A 23,362-nucleotide genomic window follows, 5' to 3' on the forward strand; every position below is an offset into this window, starting at 1 on the left:
TCAAACGGGCGGGGGCGGTGCCGTGGCCGGGGCGCAGCGCGGCGGGCGGCGGTTGCGGACGGGCGCGCTCAGGTGAGGGGCGGCCCGGCCCGGCCCGGCGGGGCTTCCCCTCCGCGGGCCCTGCTCCGGGCGGCCGCGGGGCTCCGGGCCGTGCGGGCCGGCGGGTCTGGAGGTGCCGCTGCCGCCCGTTCGCTTCTCCCCGAGGGCGGGCCCGCGGCCGGGCGGGGTCTGGGGAGGGAAGGGGGCTTTGCGGAGGGGTGACAGAGCTTTGAGCGCCTGCGTTTCGTATCTAGTTGGTGCTTGTGAGTCTTTAAAAACGAGGAATGAGCGTATTTCTCGTTCCGAGTTCAGTTCTCCCGAACTGAACCTCATTCCTTATTTTAGAAGGAAGGAGCCTTTAATGGGGAGTTTCACTTTTCTCCAGAGGACTCTGTGATTGTTTATAAGGCGCAGCTGTGGCAAGAGCAGGGGAGAATTTACAAGAGTTATGTTAAGCTGCATGGAAAGCATGGACTTTTCAGAAAACACTAACCCCATTCGTAGCTTACATCCGTGTTTCTCTATTGACTGACAACTGGAGGGAACCACAAAGTTTGTATTTTACTAATCATGTAATAGTTTCCTGTCTCAAACTGGATTAGCAATAGATACGCTGGTCTGAAATGTTGATGTTTTCCTCAGAAGTTGTGAGCCATGAAAACTGTGCACTCATGACATAAAGTGGACGTATTGCATAAAGTCTGAGAGTACTCTGACTATTACTATTACTTAAAAGTGCAGCATTAAAGGAAACTTCTGTTGGAGCACTGGCTAAATGATTTTTTTCTACATCACTTGCTCTCATCTTGCTTTCCTTTTTCCCCTCTGACCATGTACTGCTGTTGTTAATGATAGCTTTTGAAGGATCAAAGACAGGTGAGTTCTTGTTGACTTGTAACCGTGAATTAATTGTAGCTGGCAAGTCTGCAGTGGGTATTGATATCAAACCTGTTACAATCTGATAACTATGATGCAGATGCAACAGGGAAAGCATGCTTTCCTATAGAGATTACATATGTAGAGCTTTTGAAATATTTACATGTGGAAAGGACAGGGAGTATATTTTATGGTTTTCTTTTGTCTCCTAGGCTAGATATCTTTTGTTTTGCTATGTGTCTATGTACCAGAGTGCACTAAAATGATATCCAAAGGTACTATTAATAGTTGTCTTTGTTAACTGTCCTCTTCTGATACTGGATTATACATTGCATATCAAAATCCTGAGAAAAACCTTCCTTCCATGTTCACAGACTTCCTATTCAAGATTAACTTTGTTGTTCTGTTGGAGTCTGTTAGCTGTTGGAGTGTCAATAGATGTGAGTGAATGGAAACATGATCTGGAATTTCCTTAGTTTGGAAATCATGGTAGATAATTTGGAAGAAATATCCATGGTCATCTTTGTTGCTAAATAGCTAGATTGTTCTTTTTACCAACTAGTGCTTCTTTGTGATGCTTGGTTTACTTTCTGAAACAAATTATAGAACTCAATAAATCAAATCAAATAGCCTGTTGTTGGAAGCAGTCATTCAGATATATATATATATATATATATATATTTAAATACCAGAGATGAAATGGGATGTTAATTGTTCTTAATGTTTGGGAACATGTACTGCAGTATATGTAAAGAGCTCCCCATGCAGCAAAATACAACTCACACTGCACGTAAATATCATAAATATTTTTTTGCTTTGTCTCCCCAGATTCCTCATGAAGCAGCAACTAGAAGTAATCCTTTAGGAGAGGTGCTGTACTTGTCCACATTAGCTGGAAGAGAAGATGCCTATTTACCCAGTTCCTGCCAGGAGCCCTGCTGGGACACGATGCACGGCCACTTTCCAGAGGGCTCCCTCACACCACACCCCGGCCAGCAGTAAAGCATCTGGGCAGCAGCTCAGGGCACAGCTGTTGGGAGGAAAGGATTGTCTGCCTTCATGTCCTCAGAATAAGACTGAGACTGTAAATAGGACCTATGTGATTTCAGCTTGTGAAAAAGTGAGTGATGTGTCGACTTCTTTTAAACTGGAGGGCAGATTAACACTCCAGAGGAGAACTGGAGCGAGCAAAAAATCAGTGTCTGGTAGTGACACAACACAGAGTACGGAAGAGCTGCAAACAGAGAAAAGACTTACTCTGCAGAGGCGTGTGAGGACTGGCTCCACTGAGGGGAGTAAAATTAATCAGAATATTGTGCCTAGAAAAGGAAATTATGATTTTGATGCACAAGGAAATAACAAGATTACACTTCCACAGCATATGAAGGGTACAGATGGTGTTAAACCAAACTTGAAGTTAACTGAGAGTCAGTCAAGTACCAAGTTGCAGCATAACCTGAACAGCAAGGATTCCTTTGGTTTAGTTGGTGGTGTCTGTGAAAATGCTATCAACACCTGTTTAAAAGATAAGACAAGCACTGCTGACACAAAGTTTCAAAATGATGTTCCTAAATCAGAACGGTTTGTTACCTCAAAATGTACTAATGGGCTGTCAGGAGAGCAACTGAATGAAAAAGGCAATGTAAATAGGCTGGCTGGAAAGCAAAGGGTACAGCACTTGATGACAAAACACAGCAACTTGGAAAGACCAAGGACGCCAGGAAAAGTTTTAACAGAAGCACTTACACCAAAGAACAGCACTTCCCAAGATCAAACATTTCTCAAGCTGGCCTCAAATGAACAAGCACCTCATCGGCCAGTTTTAGCCAAGAAACTCCCTAGTATCTCCAGCTCCCTTCCTGTGAGTACAAGTTCAGAAGCAAAAGCAAACACAGAAACTTTAGCTGAGAGCAGCAGTACTGGGGAAGATCCTTTCAAAGTGACAAACAGCAAAGTGACTGTAGCTGTGCGGGTTCGGCCCTTCACCAACAGGTTTGTATCCTGGGCTTATTCTGGTGCTAACAGTGTGTGTTGATTTCTACTTTGTATTTGTTGAGTTATTTCATCATTGATCCAATAAGGATATACTTGGAAATTAGCTGATACTCATGCAACACCAAGATAGATTTTATTAAGAAATGGAATTGACTTTATTGGTGTTTGGGTCTGGTTGTTACATATTCATTAACAATAGTGTTTTGAGCCTTAATACTTTGTATGTTCCTCAAACAAGTACTTTTAGCAATGATCACTGATTTTTTTTATTTTTCATTAGGTGGTGAAATTACTAACTTAAAGCATGTAGCTTACATTTTTTTATTTTCCCTTTTCCATTCAGAGAGAAAACTGAAAACTCATCTCCTGTGATCTCCATGAGTGGTTCAGAGACAATTGTCCAAAATCCATCTACAAACCAAGTTTACAGCTTCAGTTACGACTTCTCCTTCTGGTCTTTTGACAAGGATCATCCCGATTTTGCAAGCCAAGCCATGATTTATAAAACTTTGGCACTGCCACTCCTAGAAAGAGCTTTTGAGGGATACAATGCTTGTCTTTTTGCTTATGGGCAGACTGGCTCTGGAAAATCGTACACGTAAGTTGCTAATAATAATTGTTAAAATTCTGCCAATTGTTATGCAGTGTTAAGTCATGAAAGAGATTGAATGGAATAGATTTCAGAGTGATTGAATTGTATCAAAAGGTTACTGTGTGTTTTAAAAATAATTGAACCAGTATTTATAACAATTAAGCAAAAGTTAAATTTGGAATATTTTTATATTCCAGACTTCTTTCTACTTTTAATGGGGAAAATAAAAAGTTTTCAGAGATTTTAGTGAAGGAAAGCCTTTATTAATTCAGAGAACTTGTCAGTCTCCCAATGCTCTTTTTGGCCACTTTGTGCATGAAGTGGCATAGTAAAGTATAGGATGTCTTTTGGAGAAGACATTTAAGAGATGACTATGATCATGGTCCTTATGCTTCAGAACTTTAAATAAATCCAGATGTTTGTGGCACTGCTTATTTGAAATCAAATCTTTGCACAAAATAATCTCAGATAAGTAATATTTTTAGGGTTTAAAGCCAATTGTGTATACCTTATTTAGATTTTGAAAGAGAATGCCTAGTGAGCTGTTTGGTTTTCAAACATGCATCTGTGAAAATTATTTTGAGTTTTATAATTACTATCAGGTGCTATAGCTACCTTTTAGTAAAGGTAGTTGAGGACCAGAAATGGTTCTGTTCAATTTACAATAAATATAGAACTTACACAGAAGTAAGTTCCCTTTCAAGTGGATCAACTTCCATTTTAAGTAGATGAACTCAGTTTTTCCTTACATTGTTATTTTTACCTTGGCCTAAAAGAAAGATAAACTCAAGATTGCAACTGTTACCTGGTTTGTTGGGTTTTTGTTTGGATTGTTTTCTTTCACTTAAACAACAACTTACCTTCACCCCTTTGTGTTTTGAATAAGGCTGAAATTAGTATCAGGGTCCACTGGTCAAGTTTACAAAACAAATTTCAGCTGTGCAGCCCTGTGTGTCTCTAGACTTCAAGTGGGTTAGTCCAGGTCTGCTGCTGTGGCAGAACTCAACAGGAAAAAACTGCACCTGAGCTGGAGACAGGCTTAGGTTGCACTGGAAGTGTGCAGAGAATATAAAATGCAGGCATGTTAAAGTATGAACATCTGTAGGTTTAGTGTTTATACTACAACTTACTCTTCAGCTGCTGTAGAGTCTGTGTTTTATTTGGGTTTTTCAGCCTCTTTGAATTGGATGAAATAGAAAATACCACTGGATATCACCTTGTCCAAATCCACAGTTAGACAAGCACCAATTTAAATCAGGTTAAGTTCTGTTGCTTATTGTTGCATAACTTAGAAGCATGTGCCATGACAACTGTAGAGCTGCACAGTTAACATTAAAACTGTCTGTGGAGAGTTACAAAACTAAACCAGAATTTTTGTGACCCTAGGATGATGGGATTTGAGGAGGACAGAGGAATAATTCCGAGACTTTGTGAAGATCTTTTCAGTCAAATAGCACAAATGGACAAGGAACAGGTGATATGCTTCTGCCACTGACCTTATATTGGAATTGGAAAGTGATACTTGAGTACTGATCCCTTTATTAGTGTTCATATTCTTTTGCTGATTCAAATTTTATTTGTATTCATGGTTCGGATTCATGGGGTTCCCTAAACAGTCAAAATCAACATTGCTTTGTTTCCTTAATGGCAGTGATGTGAGAAAGAAATATAGGCATGATACTTTTGTTGCATCACTAGACTAGGATTCTTTCCTCTATATTGCATGTCTTGCATTTTAAGATTTATGTAAGGAAAGGCAAAACAAAATTCCAGTGGGCTCTATACTTTCAGTGGAGGCAGTAAAATAGAGCTCAAAACCATGAATTTATCATTAAACATCATGTATCAAAGCAAAATACATTGTCATAGTATTCAAATTCTAGTATTCACCTCAGTAGCCTAGCTGAAACAAAATAACTACCCTCACTTTTTTTGTATTTTTTTTTCTCTGTATGGTTGTTTGTGTCTGTAATGACTGACTTGCAGTTCATTAGACCTTAACATTCAGTTAATCTTATTCAGGCAAACTTTTCTATTTTTAACTATTCCAAATATTTTATTGGCTTGCATTTGAATTCTAGACTTTTAATTCTAATGCCTAAGAACATCTAATATTTTAATCTTCCAGCAGATTTGATAGACACTGAGGAATTTAAGAAAGTTATTTATTGCTGAGTTTGGCTATAGAGTATAACTTTTAAAAAAATGCAAAGCTTTTTTTTTTAAATTCCTTTGCTTGTGAGTGATTCTTGTTGCAGTGAATTGTCACCAGTCTTGTCTTTCTTATTCCAGTGCTTCAGGGGCTTTGCTGCAATCTTCCTTCTCTTACAGAAAATTCCATTCTTCTTGAAAATAGAAAAAAGACCCAAACATCTTCAGAGGAAGATGCGTTTTCATGAAAGTGTTGTTGTGGTGTTTCTGTTTTATTTTTATTGCAGTGGGTAGAATCAAGGTTTACCTTTCCATTAGGTCATTCTGTTCCATGTCAGGATGTTGACAACATCACTCCATGTCCCCTGTGACAAACATTGTGCTGTAGAGGCACAATCCCTAAGGGAAAGAGATGAGTGCAGCTGCATAAAAAATGATATTTTTATGTACTAAAAACCCAATTCTGAAACTTCTGAAGTGGATATATATACTTTTTTTTTAGTGCTTTATAGCTTCCATCTAGGAATGTCTATGGATGGAATTCCAGTGAATTGTCTTTTTGCTCTTAGCAGAGGTGTTACAGTAGATAACCTTTAAGGGTGCCTTTCAACCCCAACTGTTTCCTGATATAATTTCTCTTGGAAATTCCCTTCAGCACAAATGTTTATAATATTGAAAATCAGGATCTGGTGGTCTAAATTAATTTTTGAAACAAAGAATGAATATGTTTCGTGGACTATATTAATAACTATTATTAATTTTATTAGGTTTTGTATCATCTTGAAATGAGCTTCTTTGAAGTATACAATGAGAAAATTCATGATTTGCTTGTCTTTAAAGCTGAAAATGGACAGAAGAAACAACAAGTAAGTTGCTCACAGAATCAAGTATCTGCATAGCCTCTAAGTAGTGGCATTTATGCTGAAACAAAAATTCACAAATGACAAGTGATCATTGGTTTTTATCTAAGTACCTTAGTTGTGAACAATGGGATTCAAGTAAAAAAACAAATAAAAATATCAAAATATCACCTCATGACTTAAAGCAAAACGTTTGTCACTGGAGAAATGCTAAGCAATGCTGAAATAGAAACAAAATGATTCTGTAGAATCTATCAAAATAGTTAAAATCTCCCCTTATCTGCAAAATGAAGACTATCTTATCAGCCTTTATAAAAAGTCTCCTAGGATATATCTAAATCTCCAGCTTATAGTAAGAATCTTCTGCACAATATAACTTGAGTTATAGTCTTGTAATTTAGATGGAGTTTTCTTTTTTGTTGCTTGGATGTCTCTAAAGGAGCTGGAGAAGTGGGGAAAGGAACAAGATTGGCCTGATTAACTAGTTAATGCTCACTATTAAACCAGTTTAGCTAGTGTTTAGTGGTTGTGTATTAGAATATGTAAAACCATAAATTAAAGAAATTTGTCTTAAGTAGTGTATGTAGGGAAGGAATTTATTATGTCTGATTTATCGAAAAATAAAGTACTTCCTGTGCTTTGACATTGAACACTATCCTGGCCACTTGTATGTAAATTGAATATTAGTTTATGATAGATGCAACAGATGATATGCAACATCCAACCTGCTGTTGATATGAGTCCTTTAGCCTAAGCTTGGGACTTAGGTGGACTTGTTATGTAGAAATTAGGACTCTACTGTCTTGTCTAAGGCAGGAGTGCTTTCACTCTGAGTTTTGCCAATGATTTTGGGGTAAGCTACTTAGAAATAAAATAGATTTATATTGTAGAATCTTTTTAAAAAGATATTCCTGAGTACTAGATCTGACTAATGCACTCTTAATTTTTATTTTGAAATTCTTCTCATCAGCTTCGTGTAAGAGAACATCCAGTGTTAGGACCATATGTGGAAGGCCTGACAGTGTAAGTCTTAACTGTACTTATTTTAACAGATGTACGATGTAATCCTGAAAGAGGATATCTTGAGGCTCTATGAAAGCTTATGTACTCACCAGTAAATTAAGCAAGAAACCAGTGTTAGGTAGTTGTAGAAAAATGCATACCCATGACTAGCTTGATGTATTTTCTTCATTGCCTTAATGAATTTGAGAAGTGTGGAAGTCTCAAGACAACTGCAAATTTCATTATGTATTTGTATTCTGTTTGTAACTGGGAAAATGCTTCAGAAGTCAGGCAGCAGGGAAAGATATGGAAAGAAAACTGTCTGAACCCAAACTTTTCTTTTTTTCTCTCCACTCAAGGAATGTTGTACGTTCTTACTCTGATATTCAGGTAAGGGTTTTTGGTTACTAAAAGGGAATACCAATATTTCTGCCTGCTCCTTTTCTGCTTACTGCTGAAAAAGAAATTCCCTGGATGGGAAGTAAATGTTTAACAGACTGTCCAGTAGTCTGTGATCTTTCAGCTGGTTTTGTAAAAGAGTGATGAAGACTAGTCCTGTATAATGGAGCTGAGTAGATTTGTACAGTCAAGTGTCACTGTTCACATCGTTATTTCTAAAGTTTATTTCCTCTTTTATAGTCCCAATTTGTGTTAATAACTGTATTTGCAAACATTTAAATCTTCAGTTAACCATCTAAAGTAGGGTTTGGTTTCATGTCCTGACTTTTGTCTTTTACAGAGTTGGCTTGAACTAGGAAATAAGCAGAGAGCAACAGCTGCTACAGTAATGAATGACAAGAGCTCTAGATCTCATTCTGTCTTCACCCTTGTCATGACACAAACCAAGGTATTGCTGCGTTTTTTTAATATCTGTTCAAATCTTGTAGTAAAAAGTTCTTTTGTGTGCTGCCTAGAAATTTGTGAGAATATACTTGAAGATCTTTGGGTAAAGCCCAGGGCATTTTAACATGACTTTCTACACTGCAAAAACTTGGTTTATTTTACATGCTTTAAGTAGATTCTGATGTCTTCGTGCTAAGTATATTTATAGCAGCAGTATAAATATGTCTAGGCTGACAGATCTAGGAGTAGTTCCAAGTGTCTCAGTGTGATTTTAGAGATGTAACGGGAATCCTAACTGAGGCCAGATGGAATTTCACACATCTTAGCTGTTAAGAAGGTTAGGCTGTGTGAGGTGTGTGGCTGTGCTGAGTTCCTGCAGGCAACAAACTGGGGCAGTGGTAGGAGATGCAATTTCTGCTCAGTTTCAGAACACTTCACTGAATAAATGTTTTCTTGCTTCAGGATGCCTTTTCCCCAAGGGCCTCCAGGATATAGGGACTACATCTCCTCATCTGATTTACAGATGCTTAAAAGACAAAACCTGACTTAGTGACGTGAGCCTGAAGACAAATTGAATAGGTAGAGCTCCTCAGGGGTCCACAGACTGTCAGTTCTCTCCATTGACAAATGACTTGTTGGTTTGGGGGTTTTTGTTCTTGATTGGTTTAATTTTTGGTCTCAGTTTCCTGGATTTTCTCCTTTCTTCTTCCCCTTGCCATTCTCACCACTAGAATATTGATCTTTCTCTGTCATAGCTGGTCTTGAGCTTTTTCACTGACTCCTTAACTGATCTTAATTGGTCTAAGTCAGTAACAGCTTACCGATTTGCATGTTTATTGGATAACTGCAACTTGATTGACTGCAGTCATCAAACTTCAGACCCAAACCCCCAGTTTGGAAATCTATTGGGTTTGCAGTTTATTCTTGTGCAGTTATTCAACCACAACCAACTGATACTGTGGTTATAAGTCTGAGCTTAGTCTCCTTCAAGGGATGTACACAGGAGTATCCTGTCAAATTAAATGGCAGCATGAAATTTTTATGTATTATGAACAGCTTGTCCGATTTCTGCTTTTCCTCAGGCTTTTTATTTTGGTTTGAATGCCAGCATCTCCCTTTCTTTCCAGGTAGAATTTGTGAATGAAGAACAGTGTGATCGTAGGCTCACCAGTCACATAAATCTAATTGATCTAGCTGGCAGTGAGTGCTGTACAAAAGCTCAGACCACTGGAGAAAGGCTGAAGGTAAATCAAGAGTGCAAATCTGTGGGAAAGGCTTGACTCCTAACACCCTTAAACTCCAAAGCATGCTCACTTAAGAGGACCTTTGGGCAGGGAACTATAGCTATAAAAGGATGTAGATAGCCCTTACGCTTATCAGTGTTATGTCACGTTTTCCAGTGAGGGTGGGTGGCCTGAATTAGCTGTTTGGACTGTGCAATCTGCCAGATCTTGCTTTGAACACCTCTCCCCATGTGATGTAGGTCTGATCCTACAGGAGGAGTGAGGGGAAACTGTGTGACCTTGGAAACCATGGATCAAATATCACATGGAGTTGAGGCTTGCCCTTTTTGGGAGGCATCTAATTAAATAAATTTTTCTAATAAGAGACTTTATTTCAAGATGCCTTCATAAGTTTGATGGTTCTTAATGCTACTTATTTTAAAGGTAGGGTCCTTGTTCCTTCCAAATGAAGATGCTCTTGCATCTTATTTTTTTTTAATAACTGATATTTAATGTGGTACAGCTGTAGCATACATTGAACAAACAATTAATAAACAGCACAGTTGATAACCTCACACAAGAAACTGCTACTGTATTATAAATATTTTTATTTTTCCTTTGTGTAGGAAGGTGTGAGTATCAATAAATCACTGTTGACCCTTGGAAGGGTTATTTCTGCACTGTCTAAACAATCTCAAAATGGAAAGAAAACTTTCATTCCTTACCGGGAATCTGTCCTTACATGGTATGTACATTATATAGAGATAGAGGCTTTCTGACACTGTGGTTTTCTCATTTATTCATGAGGCACCACTTTCCATCCTTTCTCTCACTCTCTCCCAAATGACCTGTGGAGGGAAGAAGTTAGCCTGCTGTATCAGATAAAGACCAAACAGGAGCTTGTTTTGTGTTTTAAGTAGCTAACAGTCCCTCTCAGCAAGCAAGACCCCGGCTAGTTTGTATTTAATCTGTTCCAAGTGGGAAGTTTTGAATTTTTCTGTCAGTATGAGGGCCGAGGATTGACTGGTATTCTCCTGTCCACTGAAGGCTGTTAAAGGAAAGTCTTGGTGGCAATTCCCAGACGACCATGATTGCCACAGTGAGCCCAGCTGCCAGCAGCACGGAGGAGACTCTCAGCACCCTTCGCTATGCAAAACAGGCTTGTTCCATTATCAACATTGCTAAAGTAAATGAAGATGTAAATGTCAAACTAATCAGAGGTGAGATTGACATTTGCAGTCTTTCAGGGTTGTCATTTGCATGTGTGTTTAGCTTATTTCTCATAAGAGTTGTTACTACTAGTATTCTGTTGTGTTGACAGATCTCATCAATTAGACTAATACAGCATACAATGTCTTCCTTTTAATATTATTGTTCTTTGCGAGTTTTTTTTATTTTCCAAAATGCAAGTGATAGCTTAGGCTTCACTTGAGAACCAGAAATAGAGAAAGGTGTTTTGTTTTTAAATAAACAACAGGATTAATTTTGTACTATTGTACTGAAGTGTATTTTGCCTTAATTTTTTATGTGTACTGTATGTCTGTTTTTTCTAATGTAGAATTAAAAGCTGAAATTGAAAAACTGAGGGCAGCTCAGAAAAGTGCTCTGAACACTGATCGTGAAAAATACAGGCGCTATTTGCAGGAAATAACATCTCTGAGGGTAGAATTGCACCAGCAGGAGAGGAACATGGCAGAAATGCAAAGGTCAGGCACTCATTAATGTCTTAATTTAAAATGGAAATGGTAAAATTTATGTGCAGTAGTTTTTCTCCTAATACATTATGGTTTTTTCTCTGTATATTAAGGGCCTGGAAAGAAAAACTGGAACAAGCAGAAAAAAGGAAATTAGAAGATATAAAAGAATTGCAGGTACATTTTTTTTCTGTAGGACATAGTACAGAAAATATAACCTCAGCAAATTTTGCAGAAGAATGAGAGTAGCTGTAAGATTTGGTTTCCTTAATACACATCTTTTAACAGATTGCTGTAACTTCTTGGAAAAATATAATGTAGATATTTGAATGCATAAAGTAAATAGCTTTTTAATGCAGAACTCTTTTTTTATTTAGAAAGCTGGAATTGCATTTAAAATGGACAATCATTTACCAAACCTTGTCAATCTCAATGAAGATCCTCAGCTTTCTGAGGTGCTGTTATATATGATCAAAGAAGGAGAAACTACAGTTGGAAGGTGTAAACCAAATTCAAAACACGATATCCAGCTTTCAGGAGTGCTGATTGCTGATGACCATTGGTGTGTAGTGTTCTTTTTGTATTTTAAGTTTCTTCTTTCCCTTCCCCTTCTTTTGGAGTCACTCTTCCTTTTGGCAGTAACAAAACATAGTTTTCTAGCCAAGAAAATACTATATAGGGATATTTTTTTGTACTGCTCAGTGATTAAGGCAACTACCTTCTGTTCCCTCAAGAAATCTGTTAACTGAGGTAGTTTAGTTCCTTTGTTCATTTCATTCAGGTAGCAAAGTTTTCTTCTGCAGCATTTCTATATGAATAAGACCTGATCAAATTATGCTGTGTGATAGATAAATGTTACATTAAGTTCAGTGGAAAAGTGAAATGCCTCGACAATTCTTTATTTAATAGAAATAGACAGCAGCTTGAATATACAGCAGAAGTATTGTTTACAGTGCATTCCATGCAACTGATCCCTGAAAAAATGCTGTAAGAGGTGTAACTAATCAGTTACTAAAAACATGAAAGTCCCCTTATCAAAGAAATTCTCAGATGGCAGGGTATTGTAGTAATTTTCTAGCAGTGGATTCCTAGAAATAAATATAGGTTGTCATTTGTTAATTGTGTGTGTTGTACTTAAATAGTATGAAGACAATCCACATGTAGGAAAACAATAACATCTAAAGCCTGCATTTTAGTCTATTAAGAAATGTCACTTGCAGTTATCATGAGCTACTAATACTGCAAATGCTTCTTGTTTTCAGTGTTATTAAAAATACTGTTGGCAAAGTAAGTATTGTTCCACTTGGAGAAGCCAAGACATATGTAAATGGGAAATGCATTTTGAATCCAACAATTCTGCACCATGTAAGTAATTGATCTGGTAATAGTAATTTGTGCATGTGTGGGTTTCTTTGCTTTGTTAATACAGCTTCAGATTGCAGGTTTTCTGAGAACACTGTGCAACTATAAATATTTGTTTCTTCCTCTTTGATTTCTAGCTTCACCTGCATGTTTTAAGCACTGAAAATTTGCTTACAAATCTGAAAGTTTCAGCAGATTTTTTTCCCCCCAATAGGGTGATCGAGTGATCCTTGGGGGAGACCATTATTTCAGGTTTAATCATCCAGCAGAGGTTCAGAAAGTTAAAACATCTTGTGGGACTTTGTGTTTGAATGAGGGTCCAAAAGATTTTGAATTTGCAAAGAATGAGCTGCTTATTGCACAGCGAACACAGTAAGTATTGATTCTTCTTGTTCTGAAAATAAGCTCAGTTGTTAATTCAACCATGCAATTAGTTTTAGAAATTACTGAATTTTACAATGGGGAAAGTTGGAAAATAGCTACCCCTCTAAGGTTTGATTGCCACAAGCTAATCCAGGTACCAACAATATGGACCACTATTAGAGAAACACTGAGCTCCAGGGCTCCTCAAAGTAGTGTATCTCTTTAATTATGTTTCTCTCCAAGCAGATGATGAGTCTGAAAATTACTTTTGATGTTTTAAGGAGATTTCAAGTCCGAAAAGTAAATGCCTTAGGAAAATGAGAAGAACCCAAAGCAGTAACCTTAGTCTTCTGTGATGGTGGAGAATTTGAGAGACAGTGAAATGTTATTTGTACTTAATTATGAGGGGTTATTAAACCACAAGACTGATTTAAAATTTAATTTTGCATCTTAATGTGATTTAGTGAGTTTCCATTGCAGTCTTTAAATTTGTGAAACTGATATAATAAATTAAAATGGAAGTTGAGTGGACTTTGCAATTCTGGAATGTCTGGAATTTACATTGGAAGCATCTACAGCAACAATCTGAATGTATGACACCTGTAGGCTTGAATCAGAAATTGAAGAGGCACGACTCAAAGCCAAGGAAGAAATGATGCAAAGTGTCCAAATAGCAAAAGAGATGGTTCAACTAGAACTGACCTCACAAAAAGAAGCGTATGAGAGCAAAATAAAATCCCTGGAAGCAGAGGTGGTAAGTTGCCATTGCATCATTACATGAAATTTATCAATAAAGTAAACCAGAAACTGTGGTATGTAGTATCTGTTTGTTTGTTGCTCAGTTGGGCTTGATTTGTGTGGTTTTGGTTTTCTTTTTCTCTTGTATATTATAGCAGCATCTTAGAGAATGCAAAGCCTCATTCTTAAAAAAAAAAAATCAGCCTTAGTAACAGAAGAATTTGTAAAGTAGTAAAGTAACCCTTCAGAGTTATCCCAGGGATTGTAACATGTAAGCAAAGTACCTACAGAATCTACCTTATTGCATGAGGCTTTAAAATCATTATACTGGATTGATTAATACAGTTTTGTTTTTTTCTTTCCAAGCTTGCATGCTACTTTGTTGTTGCTTTTTTAGGTACAGTTACAATATGTGTAAGTTGGCATAGAATAAATAGTAGGTCATGGTAAAACAATAATGATGTATCTTGTGTCTTACATATTCTATAGAAGACCTAAAGTGCTGCTTGTGAACTGGGATATAACCATTGCTGATGTTGGGCTGTGTAGGTCACAGAGGCTGCAAGTTTTAGATGTATTGAATATGTGCCTGAAGGATGGGTCAGAAATGCTGTAGAAGGCATGTTCCTCCTCTCACTTCTCCTTTTTGATCTTAGAGAGAAGAGTCTCGCAAGAAGCAAATCCAAGAACTGAATAACCAAAAAGCCACAACTAAAATACAGGAGCTGGAGAAGGCAAAGAAAAGCCTTGAGCTAGAACTCCACTTCAATAAAAAGCGTTTAGAAATGGAGACCTTAGCTACTAAGCAGGTAATTGAAAAAACCCTTTTAAGGCAATAAACTCTGGTTTGGTTGGGGGGCTTTTTTTTGTTCCTTAAAAATCAGTTATTGTACAGGAAATGATTTAAAGTACTTCTATGTAATTTTATGCAGAAGGATTCTGTTTTATGCAGAAGAACTGTTGCTTGCAACCTGAGTATGGTAATGTATTAATGTTGGGGATTAATTAATGCTGACCGTAGTTCTTAAATAATGTGGATGGTTTTGTTCCTGTACCAAAATTTAGCAACTGTTGCCTTTGGCAAAAGTTATTACTCCAGACATTAATGTAAGTAATGGCTGAGTCTTGGCTGGTGTTCATATATATCTGGCTGCTGCAACAAATACAACTTTTTTAAAAAGCTGTTCCTTTTTAATTCCAGTGTTTTTTGAGGATTGCAATATGTAAGGAAACCCAGAGAACTATCAGTTTGAAAATTAATTATTTTATATTAGAATAGCAGATGTCCAGTATAAAATAATTTTATAAGTCTTTAAAATAGTAGGAACAAAAGACTTAGCTTCAACAAACAGCATTAAGAGCTTTAGATTTTTTTTTTTTCTTTACCACTGCCCATTTTCCCCAGGCTCTAGAAGACCATACTATTCGTCATGCAAAGATAGTGGAGGCTCTGGAAGCTGAGAAGCAGAAGATTGCTGAGGAAATACACACCCTTCAGAAAAATCATGGAAGTGGGAATAAAGCAGTGATGAGTATGTATATGCATGATGTTACAAAGGCAATGCTGGCTTCTCTTTCTCAGTGGGCATGGGTGATGGGTATTGGTACAGGAACTTTTTCTGTTCCACTAATACTTGTCCAGTGATCCTGAACAAGAAGAGCCTTCTGATTGTAACAATCTTTTCTATTACTCAGCTGTATGTGTTTGATTGCATTAAAAGCCCTGTTTAATCACATTCAAGGTGGTTAGGTAAACATACCTATAGCCTATATTTATTCCAGTTACTTAAAAAGTCCTTCCCTGTCTGTCTCCACTGGTCAGGCATTAACTAATTGGGGAAACTGGAGTAACAGAATTCATTTTCTTCTGTTTCCTATCTTGGATTAATAATAATAATAATATAGTGTCTGGTCTTATACCTCTGTTTCTGAAATACTCTTTACCCAACCATTTAAAAGGATGATCTTGCCTGGAAGGGTACTGTTTTCCCAATGTGTTGGGAATTCTTGGAACTATTGTTGGCTAAATTACTTTTTTTGCTTGTGGGTTGTGGTTTCTTTTCTGCCCTTTATTTTTTTAACCCTGAAGTTGTTGCATCACATCGTTTGGTTCACTAAATCAGTATGTTCTATTTTCTTTGTTAGCTCCACTGAACTGGAAGTCTCTGAAACTGTCTGTGATGATTAAAGAGGCTAATGCCATTAGCAATGCATTAGGGAAAAACACTGTTTTCTGCAGGTCAGTATCTGAGTTACTTAATTATAATGTTTATATGTAATGAATATATAATATTTATGTATATATTTGAGAGTGGATTCAGAATGTGCAGTGAGCTGTTGGTGTTTCTTTTAACAAATCTTGTGCACTTGAACATGATAAACTTATTTTTCAAGCTATTGTTAGTTAAGTGGGTAGCTGAGCCTTCTTATTTTGAAATGTGAATTTCTGACTTGAGTTTTAGATCAAAACTTTAAAGGTAGGCTATAGGCAATTATTTTTGAATGTAGGGTGCTTTGGAGGTGAATCTTCTGATGCCCATGTCCATCTTACTTTGGTTCACATATCAAAGTGGTCCTAAAGCATGGTAACTGTGAGATGCATAATGTCTGAAGAAATTCTTGTGTTTGTGTCATGTTTTTAGTCTCTGTATAATCCTACCTACAACAACCTTGTTTATTTTTTAAATATTAATGTGGTTTTTTGTCTTGATTTTTGTATTCTTTTTTAAACTTTCTCCAATCCTTAGGCATGACAAAACTGATGATAAAACAGGAACAGTGTCTTCTATTCAGGTGCAGGTTCGTAACATCAAACTGGGAATAACAACTTTTTGGAGCCTGGAGAAATTTGAATGTAAACTAGCAGCAATGAAAGAACTCTATGAGGTCAGTAGCAATTGAACAGGAAATTGTATTAGTAATCAGTTTTAGTTTGTCAAAGATAAGGTTTGATAATGCATGCAGGAGGAAAATCTTGGGTTTTTTTGAGTTGCATATCTTAAGCAGCAAGACACATGACTACTTTTCACTAAAAATATGCAGATAGATTTTGTCCATCAAACAAAAAGAACACAGTAGAAACAAATGACTTTGTTCAGGTCATTTTGTGTAAAGAGTAAAAGCAGTAAAACAAGGACTGCTTTGTGATTCTTTTTGTTGTTCAATTGTTTTATGCTGTAAAAGAACTTGAATTTCTAAAGTACCCACTTGAGTTTTCATTATTATGTTCTATTTATCCATATGTTGACTACTTTATCACTTTTTTCCTGTTTAACTCTCCTCCTCCCTGTGTTTCTTTTATTTTTTTTCAGAGTAATGATAGAAATAAAGCTGTAGTTGATGTGTTTTATGATCCTGCTGATGAGTGGGAACCTGACCTTTCAGACAGCTCCATTTCCTCGCTTTCCAGAAGAAGGTAAAAGTAATTTGTAGCTACTCTTTTACCCTGAAAGCAAAGCAAAAAATTGTGTAATTGTCTAAATATGCTTTTGTTCCACTCTCCTACACTGTGTCATCTGTGAGTCTTCTCTTGTATTCACTCATTCTCTTGGATTTCCTCCATGGACAAAAGAATGAAAGTTGTGTGAAGAGCTTTTCAAAGTATCAGTGCAGAGTGAAATGTGTAGTTTTTAATGTTTCCTGCCCTCTTCTATACTATCAAAGCATTGTGTTTAAGGAATAAATGGCATATAGTCTGGGACCCTGTATTTGAAGGTTTAGCCTTATAACAATATTTATAACTGACCTGCACATTTTTGCAAGCTGTAGCTCATCGTGGAAATGCTTGACAAGGAGAAATTCTTTTCTTTTCAAGGTTTTTCATGTTCTTTTATCATCCTTTTTTAGAAGCAGAAGCTTCATGAAAAACAAGAGAATTTCTGGATGTTTGTCTGAGATAAAATTGCAATCTATTCAGAATAAGCAGACTTCCTATCTATCAGGTACTTGCTAAATGGCAGAACACCTTTCATTTCATACTGAGAATCTGAACCTACTACATGCATAAAACATAGGTGCTTCTCATAGTTGTTTTAAAAGTGCGTGTTGGAAAGCAAAATTAAAAATGTCCTGTTTATGATACCTTCAAATTTATAATGTCAAACTGTTAATAGTAGGGATTTCTGTATTTTTTGATTATCCTTTCTTAAGGCAAAAACTTCCTGACCAGCACTTTGAGCCTAATTTAAGAAATTTATCTAAAACATTACTCTGCTGACTATGTGGGTTAACTGGAGAAAGAGGCTGAATCCTGATACAGGAATATGGAGACTTCATTTGCTTGAGTCGTTGCTATTCATTCAATTACTGAGTTTTCCCCAAGCTTTTGGGCAGGTTTTACAACCTTTTTTTTTTTTTCCTGAAATACAGGATTCTTTAGTCTCCCAAACATTTGAATATGTTGATTTATTTTGGATTGGTTGGTTTTTATTCTTTTCTCTGTAGATTTGATTTTTGAAACAGATGTGTTCATGTTAAAGAATTTCACTATGGAATTTGTCTTTTTACTAACAGAATTTATAAATTATTTAGAACATTTTATACATTTATTTTCTAATGACTGTCTTGAGTAGGTGAATGTCTATTAAAAAGTCATTAAAAAGACCCACTGACTGTTCACTCCTATGAAGAGTTTAATGCAAGTATGTTTTGTTTTTACCTGGTACAGGTTCATTGAACAAGTCCAGCATATGCTCAAGCACTTCTGAATTGTTTCTTCCTGGAATTTGCAAGGAATCTATAAGTTCAGCTTTAGATATGCTGGAACAGAATCACGAAGGTGGAAAAAGCATAGTAGATAGTCTCCTAACTAATTTGTTCATAATTTTTTCTGGAGCATCTGCCATTTCAAAAGCTTATGAACAGCAAGATGAAGAATGTCAGGAAAACTGTAAGTCTCATTTTCATAGTGGTTTAAGCATTTCAAATGACTTGTATTTCAGATGCAGAAGCATTCATGTGCTTGTCAGTCACAAGAATTAATGTTCCTATGTTCATTTGCAAAGGAGATGGATCTGATAGATCTCTTTCTCTTGTAGTTTTCTCTCTTGATCGTGCTGCTCAGTCCTACAGCATCAGAATTGTCTCTGCTTTTGACCAGATTGTGGTTATAAGTAAACTCTGGCTTAATAATGTCCAAAAGTGTCCTGGATTTAGAAAAGTTGATGAAGAAATGAAACAGGAAATAAAGAACTTGGGAGGTTATTTACAGTTGCTGTTGCAGGTAAATCATATTAAAGAATTCATTTGTGTACAGAGAACTCCTCTGCATTCATGTAGTATTTATTACAGACTTGCTAAAGACTCTTAAATATCCAATGTGTGTAGCGACAAACCAACACACCTAAGGAAGATAAATAGCCAAGCTTGCATTTGTTCTGGCTAAGCTGGTAGTTCCATGTACCAGTGGAGGGTAATGCAGACTTTCCTGTGCCCAGGCCCTGACAGAAGCATTGGTTCTTTCTCGTAAAATTAAACATACAATAAGAGCAAATGATAGTTTAGACTATGAAGTGCTGCCGTTCATACATTAGTTGCCAGTGAATATTATTTTTGTGCACACTACAGCCTTGTTAATGTTTTTTTTTTAATTTTAAAACTATGTGGTATAATGGTGTTGCTACTCTGTGGTTGCAAGGCATGATTTTTTAGCTGTGATAGATAAGCCATTGGAAGTAGGAAGATGTAAAGCTGAAAATGCCTGAGTATTGTGTTCCAGGAATACTTGCTCTGACCAGAGGTGCTTTCTGGCATCAGTGAAAGATGTGCTGTCACAGTATCAGACACACAAAGGACAAGGCAGACAGCAGAAAGTCAGGCAGGAAAGTTCTGTATTAATATTTGATTCCATTTATATACACTTTTTACAGAAGGCAAAAGATTGGCTACACAGGTTGCCACTTCTTCGACTTTGTAGGTGAATATCACCATCAATCTCTGGGAGGAGAAATATGTAAACAAAGTAGATAATTCTAAATATATACATAGTTTACACGAAGCTGCGTGAGAATCTCCACTACAAAATTGCAAACACTCACAAGGCAAGAAAACTTAGGGTGACAATGTGCCTTTGTTTCCCAGGGGTGTTCTTCAGATATATCCTCGATGGTAACAGAAGCATGGAGCAAAGTAAACCAAACAGTAAAACAAACAATGAAATACATAGGACACTTGGCAGTAGTCACAACAGCTGAAATTTCGTTTCCTGAAGAGAGCAACGTTCCTGCCTCTTGTCTACAGGTGAAGAAATGTTTCTTAGAAATACTGATAATGAATAGTAATTCTAGTGTTGAGGTCACACTATCAGTAACTATGCGGGAGCAAATCATTCCATATACCAACTGAATTAAGTATATTTAGTGTTTATCTATTACTTCAAACTTAGGGTGAAAATGGATGTATTAATACCCTTGAGTTTTTTTCCTTAAAACTAACATCCTTTAAATCTGTGTAAGTTAAACCTATGAAGAAAAAGAAGTGTATGGTGCTTTTAGGACTGTACCTGCACTGGGATTATACAAGTCTATCTGTTTCACTGAAATCCACTACTTACATTTTAGTAATATCTGTATAAGTACCACATTGAATTTACAAAAATCTGAACTGAGCTCCTGTGGTCCAAGGAAGACATGTGTCTGAATAGACCTGCACTGAATAACTTGCTTGAAACAAAATTATTTCTAGTCTATTGTAGAAAATCTGTTTTAATTCTAGACCACATCAGTTTCTTTACCCCATTGTATTTTGAACCTTTGTTTTAAAAGGAATTTGTACTTGCCATTTATGATGGAGTATGCTCAGGACTGGAGTGTCTCATTGATGCTGTACAGGAGAAAGCAAAAACAGTGCAGAAAGAACTTGTGAAACAATGTCCACAAAATGAGGTGAGGTGAAATGAAGATTAAAAACTGCTACTGTATCATGTTTTGTTTTTTATGCTTGTACTTTAAATTGTAAAGAAGATTATACTATAAGTGAGTTACATAAAGTAAAGAAAAAAGAATGAGGAATAAGCACCATAGTTAAAGATATTTCTGCAACTGTTTGAAAATTCCAGTAGGGAAGTTAGGGTACCCCTTGGAAATGGGTAACTAATGGGTATGTAACTAATGTTTTCTTTGAAAAATTGCAGAAAATGTTATTTCTTTTGGGTATTTTTCTCTTTAGTATGTCAGTGTTTCTTCTTTTTCTTTTAATGCACTTGGAATTGAATGAAGTGTACAATGTAATTAAAAGTTTCTTTGTAGATTCAAAATCGAATAAAGGACAACGTGGTGGCAGTAGCCAGATTCCTTGAAAATAACATGTCTTATTGCAGAAAGGTAAGAGAAATGTTTCACGAAATGTGTACTTTGAGTCTTAAGGATGAACGTGTGTGTATATATATATTGTATATTTATGATTGCATGAGAACACTTCCTGTTACAGCAGCATTCCTGTGACTGGAATGCTAACTTTCCTGGCTACTGCATTTCCACTCAAAGCTCATTTTTTTTTAATTTTACTTAAGATAAAGAATTTCTGGAGGTACTTCTATCTTCCTTTTTGTGCTCATCTTGAACAGCCTAACTACCTGTTGTGGTTTTTTTTAAAATTGAAAGATCAACTTTGCTTGTGTAATTGTATTATAGCTGCTGCCATAGTTTGTGACCACAGTTACTGGTATTTTGAATTAAAAGCCAGGATAGATGTTTTATCTTCTAAGAGCCAAGCATTTCCTGGATTTTCATGTCATTTGTGTTTTTCTTCTTTTCCTAACCCTGTCAACCATGTGCATTTCTTTTCAGTGCTGTCTGATATGACATGACATTGATTTGATTCTGTGTTTCAGCATTGGCTTGATCTATGTGACTGAAGCCATAACAGGCATGTTTAGTTGTTAATACACTGTGATGTATTTGATTATCTTTAAATTGCTCTTTATTAATACAGAAAGAAACAGAATCTCAGTTGCCAGAAGACTCTCTGTATCGAGAAATAAAGAAGAGCACAAAGATTGCTGTGAAGTATTTGGAATTGGAACAGTGTTTGACTGAAATCTGTCAAATAGCCTCTTCCTTGTTACAAGGTATTTGGCTGACTTACCACCTGTAAGCCATGGGCTACAAGAGCCTTGCAAAGCAAGGGAGAGGGCTCTGCTATCAGCAAAATGCTGCATTTGATTCTTCTTGTTTCTGTTTCTCATAGGATTGTACAGAAACACCAGCCCCCTCAGGAGCTTTGCAGAAAATATTTCTGTCCTTGCTGGATATTTTAACAACTATTTCAGTTTATTTGCCTTGTCTTCTGCAAACAACCCTATCCAGAAAACGCACGTGCCTTTTATGAACCTGGATGAATTGGACTCTCTGGTTGATTCCCTTATTATGAATTTTGAACTTGAACAAGGACAGCCGTCACTGCAATCTCAAATCATTTGTAATGAAACTACTGAGACTCAACGAGAACAGGTTGAAACAGGTCAGGTTGAACTTGCTCAGAAAAGGAGTGGGATTCCAGAATGCAAACAGACTCCAGAGCTTTCACTTGGTAGGATAGAATGGGTATAAAATCTTGTTATCAAGAAATTAAAGAGAGAACTCTTTCCTTTTGCATCATATCACAAAAAGATAAAATTTATTGCTAGTATTATTAGTGAGTTTTTTCTTTTACCAAAGAAAAAAATACAATCCTTAAGAGGCTGTCAAACTTCCAAATATAATTCCTTTTGTTTTAATAGAAGTCTATTGCTACCTGAGTTTGTAAGAGAGAATTTAAGTTTTTTTAATTTTTGCTTCACCTCAGCTGCATTATGATCTAGTAATGCTACTGCTACTTGAAAGTATTTTTTATGCCTTTTTTGAACAGAGCAAAAATTTTGTATTTATTTATGTAAAGGAAAAAAATGAGAGCTAATAACTTTATGACCTTATTTAAGGAATGCTTTTTAAAGTGGTTTTAGTTCATTGAATAATCTGGGCTAAAAGTATCAATGATGCTGTTCAAAGTGACCTGAAGTAAGCTTACGTTGGGTTTGTTGCTATTGAGTTATCTTTTGATTGCTGAAATAATTTTCTGTACTATTCATATTGGCATAGAAGCTTATCTGTACCTAAATAACATAAATTATCCCAGGTTGTGCAATCCACTACTTCCTTGTGCTTGTTATCACTGTTTTAACATCTTCCTTTTGCTCTGCTGACTGAAGTTAACAGGAAGAATGGAAGTTAATGTGCATGGGTTTTAGGAGGTCTGGACTGAGCATGATTTACTCACAGCAGTGCTGAGAAATTAATAAGGTAAACCCTAAGGTTTTTATATATACATCAACATGTCTGTCATGGTTTAAGCCCAGCTGGAAACTAAGCACCACACAGCCCCTCCCTTGCTCCTCCACCAGTGGGGGAGAATCAGAAGGGTAAAAGTGAGAAAATTCCTGGCTTGAAATATAGACAGTTTAACAGGGAAAGTAAAAGCTGCATGCACAAGCAAAGCAAAACCAGGAATTAATTCACTGCTTCCCATGGTCCTACCCATGGGCTGCAGGGGAATCTCTGGTGCCATGGCTGGAGCATCTCCCCTGCTCCAGCATGGGGTGGTGGGTCCTTCCCTCAGACTGCAGTTTATCATTAACTACTCCATGTGGGT

General features: G+C 36.7%; 1 protein-coding gene across 1 annotated transcript; it reads left to right on the plus strand.

Moving 5' to 3' along the window:
* Window positions 1-1,819: 1,819 nt before the first annotated feature.
* Window positions 1,820-22,429, plus strand: KIF14 (kinesin family member 14; the record flags this gene model as incomplete). Its single annotated transcript, XM_083867890.1, has 29 exons — window positions 1,820-2,907; window positions 3,254-3,508; window positions 4,889-4,976; window positions 6,421-6,519; window positions 7,484-7,536; window positions 7,875-7,905; window positions 8,255-8,362; window positions 9,486-9,602; window positions 10,208-10,326; window positions 10,629-10,801; window positions 11,140-11,287; window positions 11,389-11,452; window positions 11,653-11,837; window positions 12,538-12,640; window positions 12,852-13,009; window positions 13,607-13,754; window positions 14,395-14,547; window positions 15,144-15,270; window positions 15,884-15,977; window positions 16,486-16,624; window positions 17,050-17,153; window positions 17,585-17,679; window positions 18,405-18,626; window positions 18,775-18,959; window positions 19,817-19,975; window positions 20,500-20,619; window positions 20,983-21,057; window positions 21,668-21,803; window positions 21,923-22,429. 29 exons carry the CDS (start codon window positions 1,820-1,822, stop codon window positions 22,282-22,284), a joined length of 4,908 nt encoding a protein of 1,635 aa, XP_083724016.1. The 3' UTR covers window positions 22,285-22,429.
* Between the last annotated feature and the right edge of the window lie 933 nt (window positions 22,430-23,362).

Source organism: Zosterops lateralis (assembly GCF_965231275.1).
Source record: "Zosterops lateralis genome assembly, chromosome: 9".
NCBI classification, from domain to species: domain Eukaryota; kingdom Metazoa; phylum Chordata; class Aves; order Passeriformes; family Zosteropidae; genus Zosterops; species Zosterops lateralis.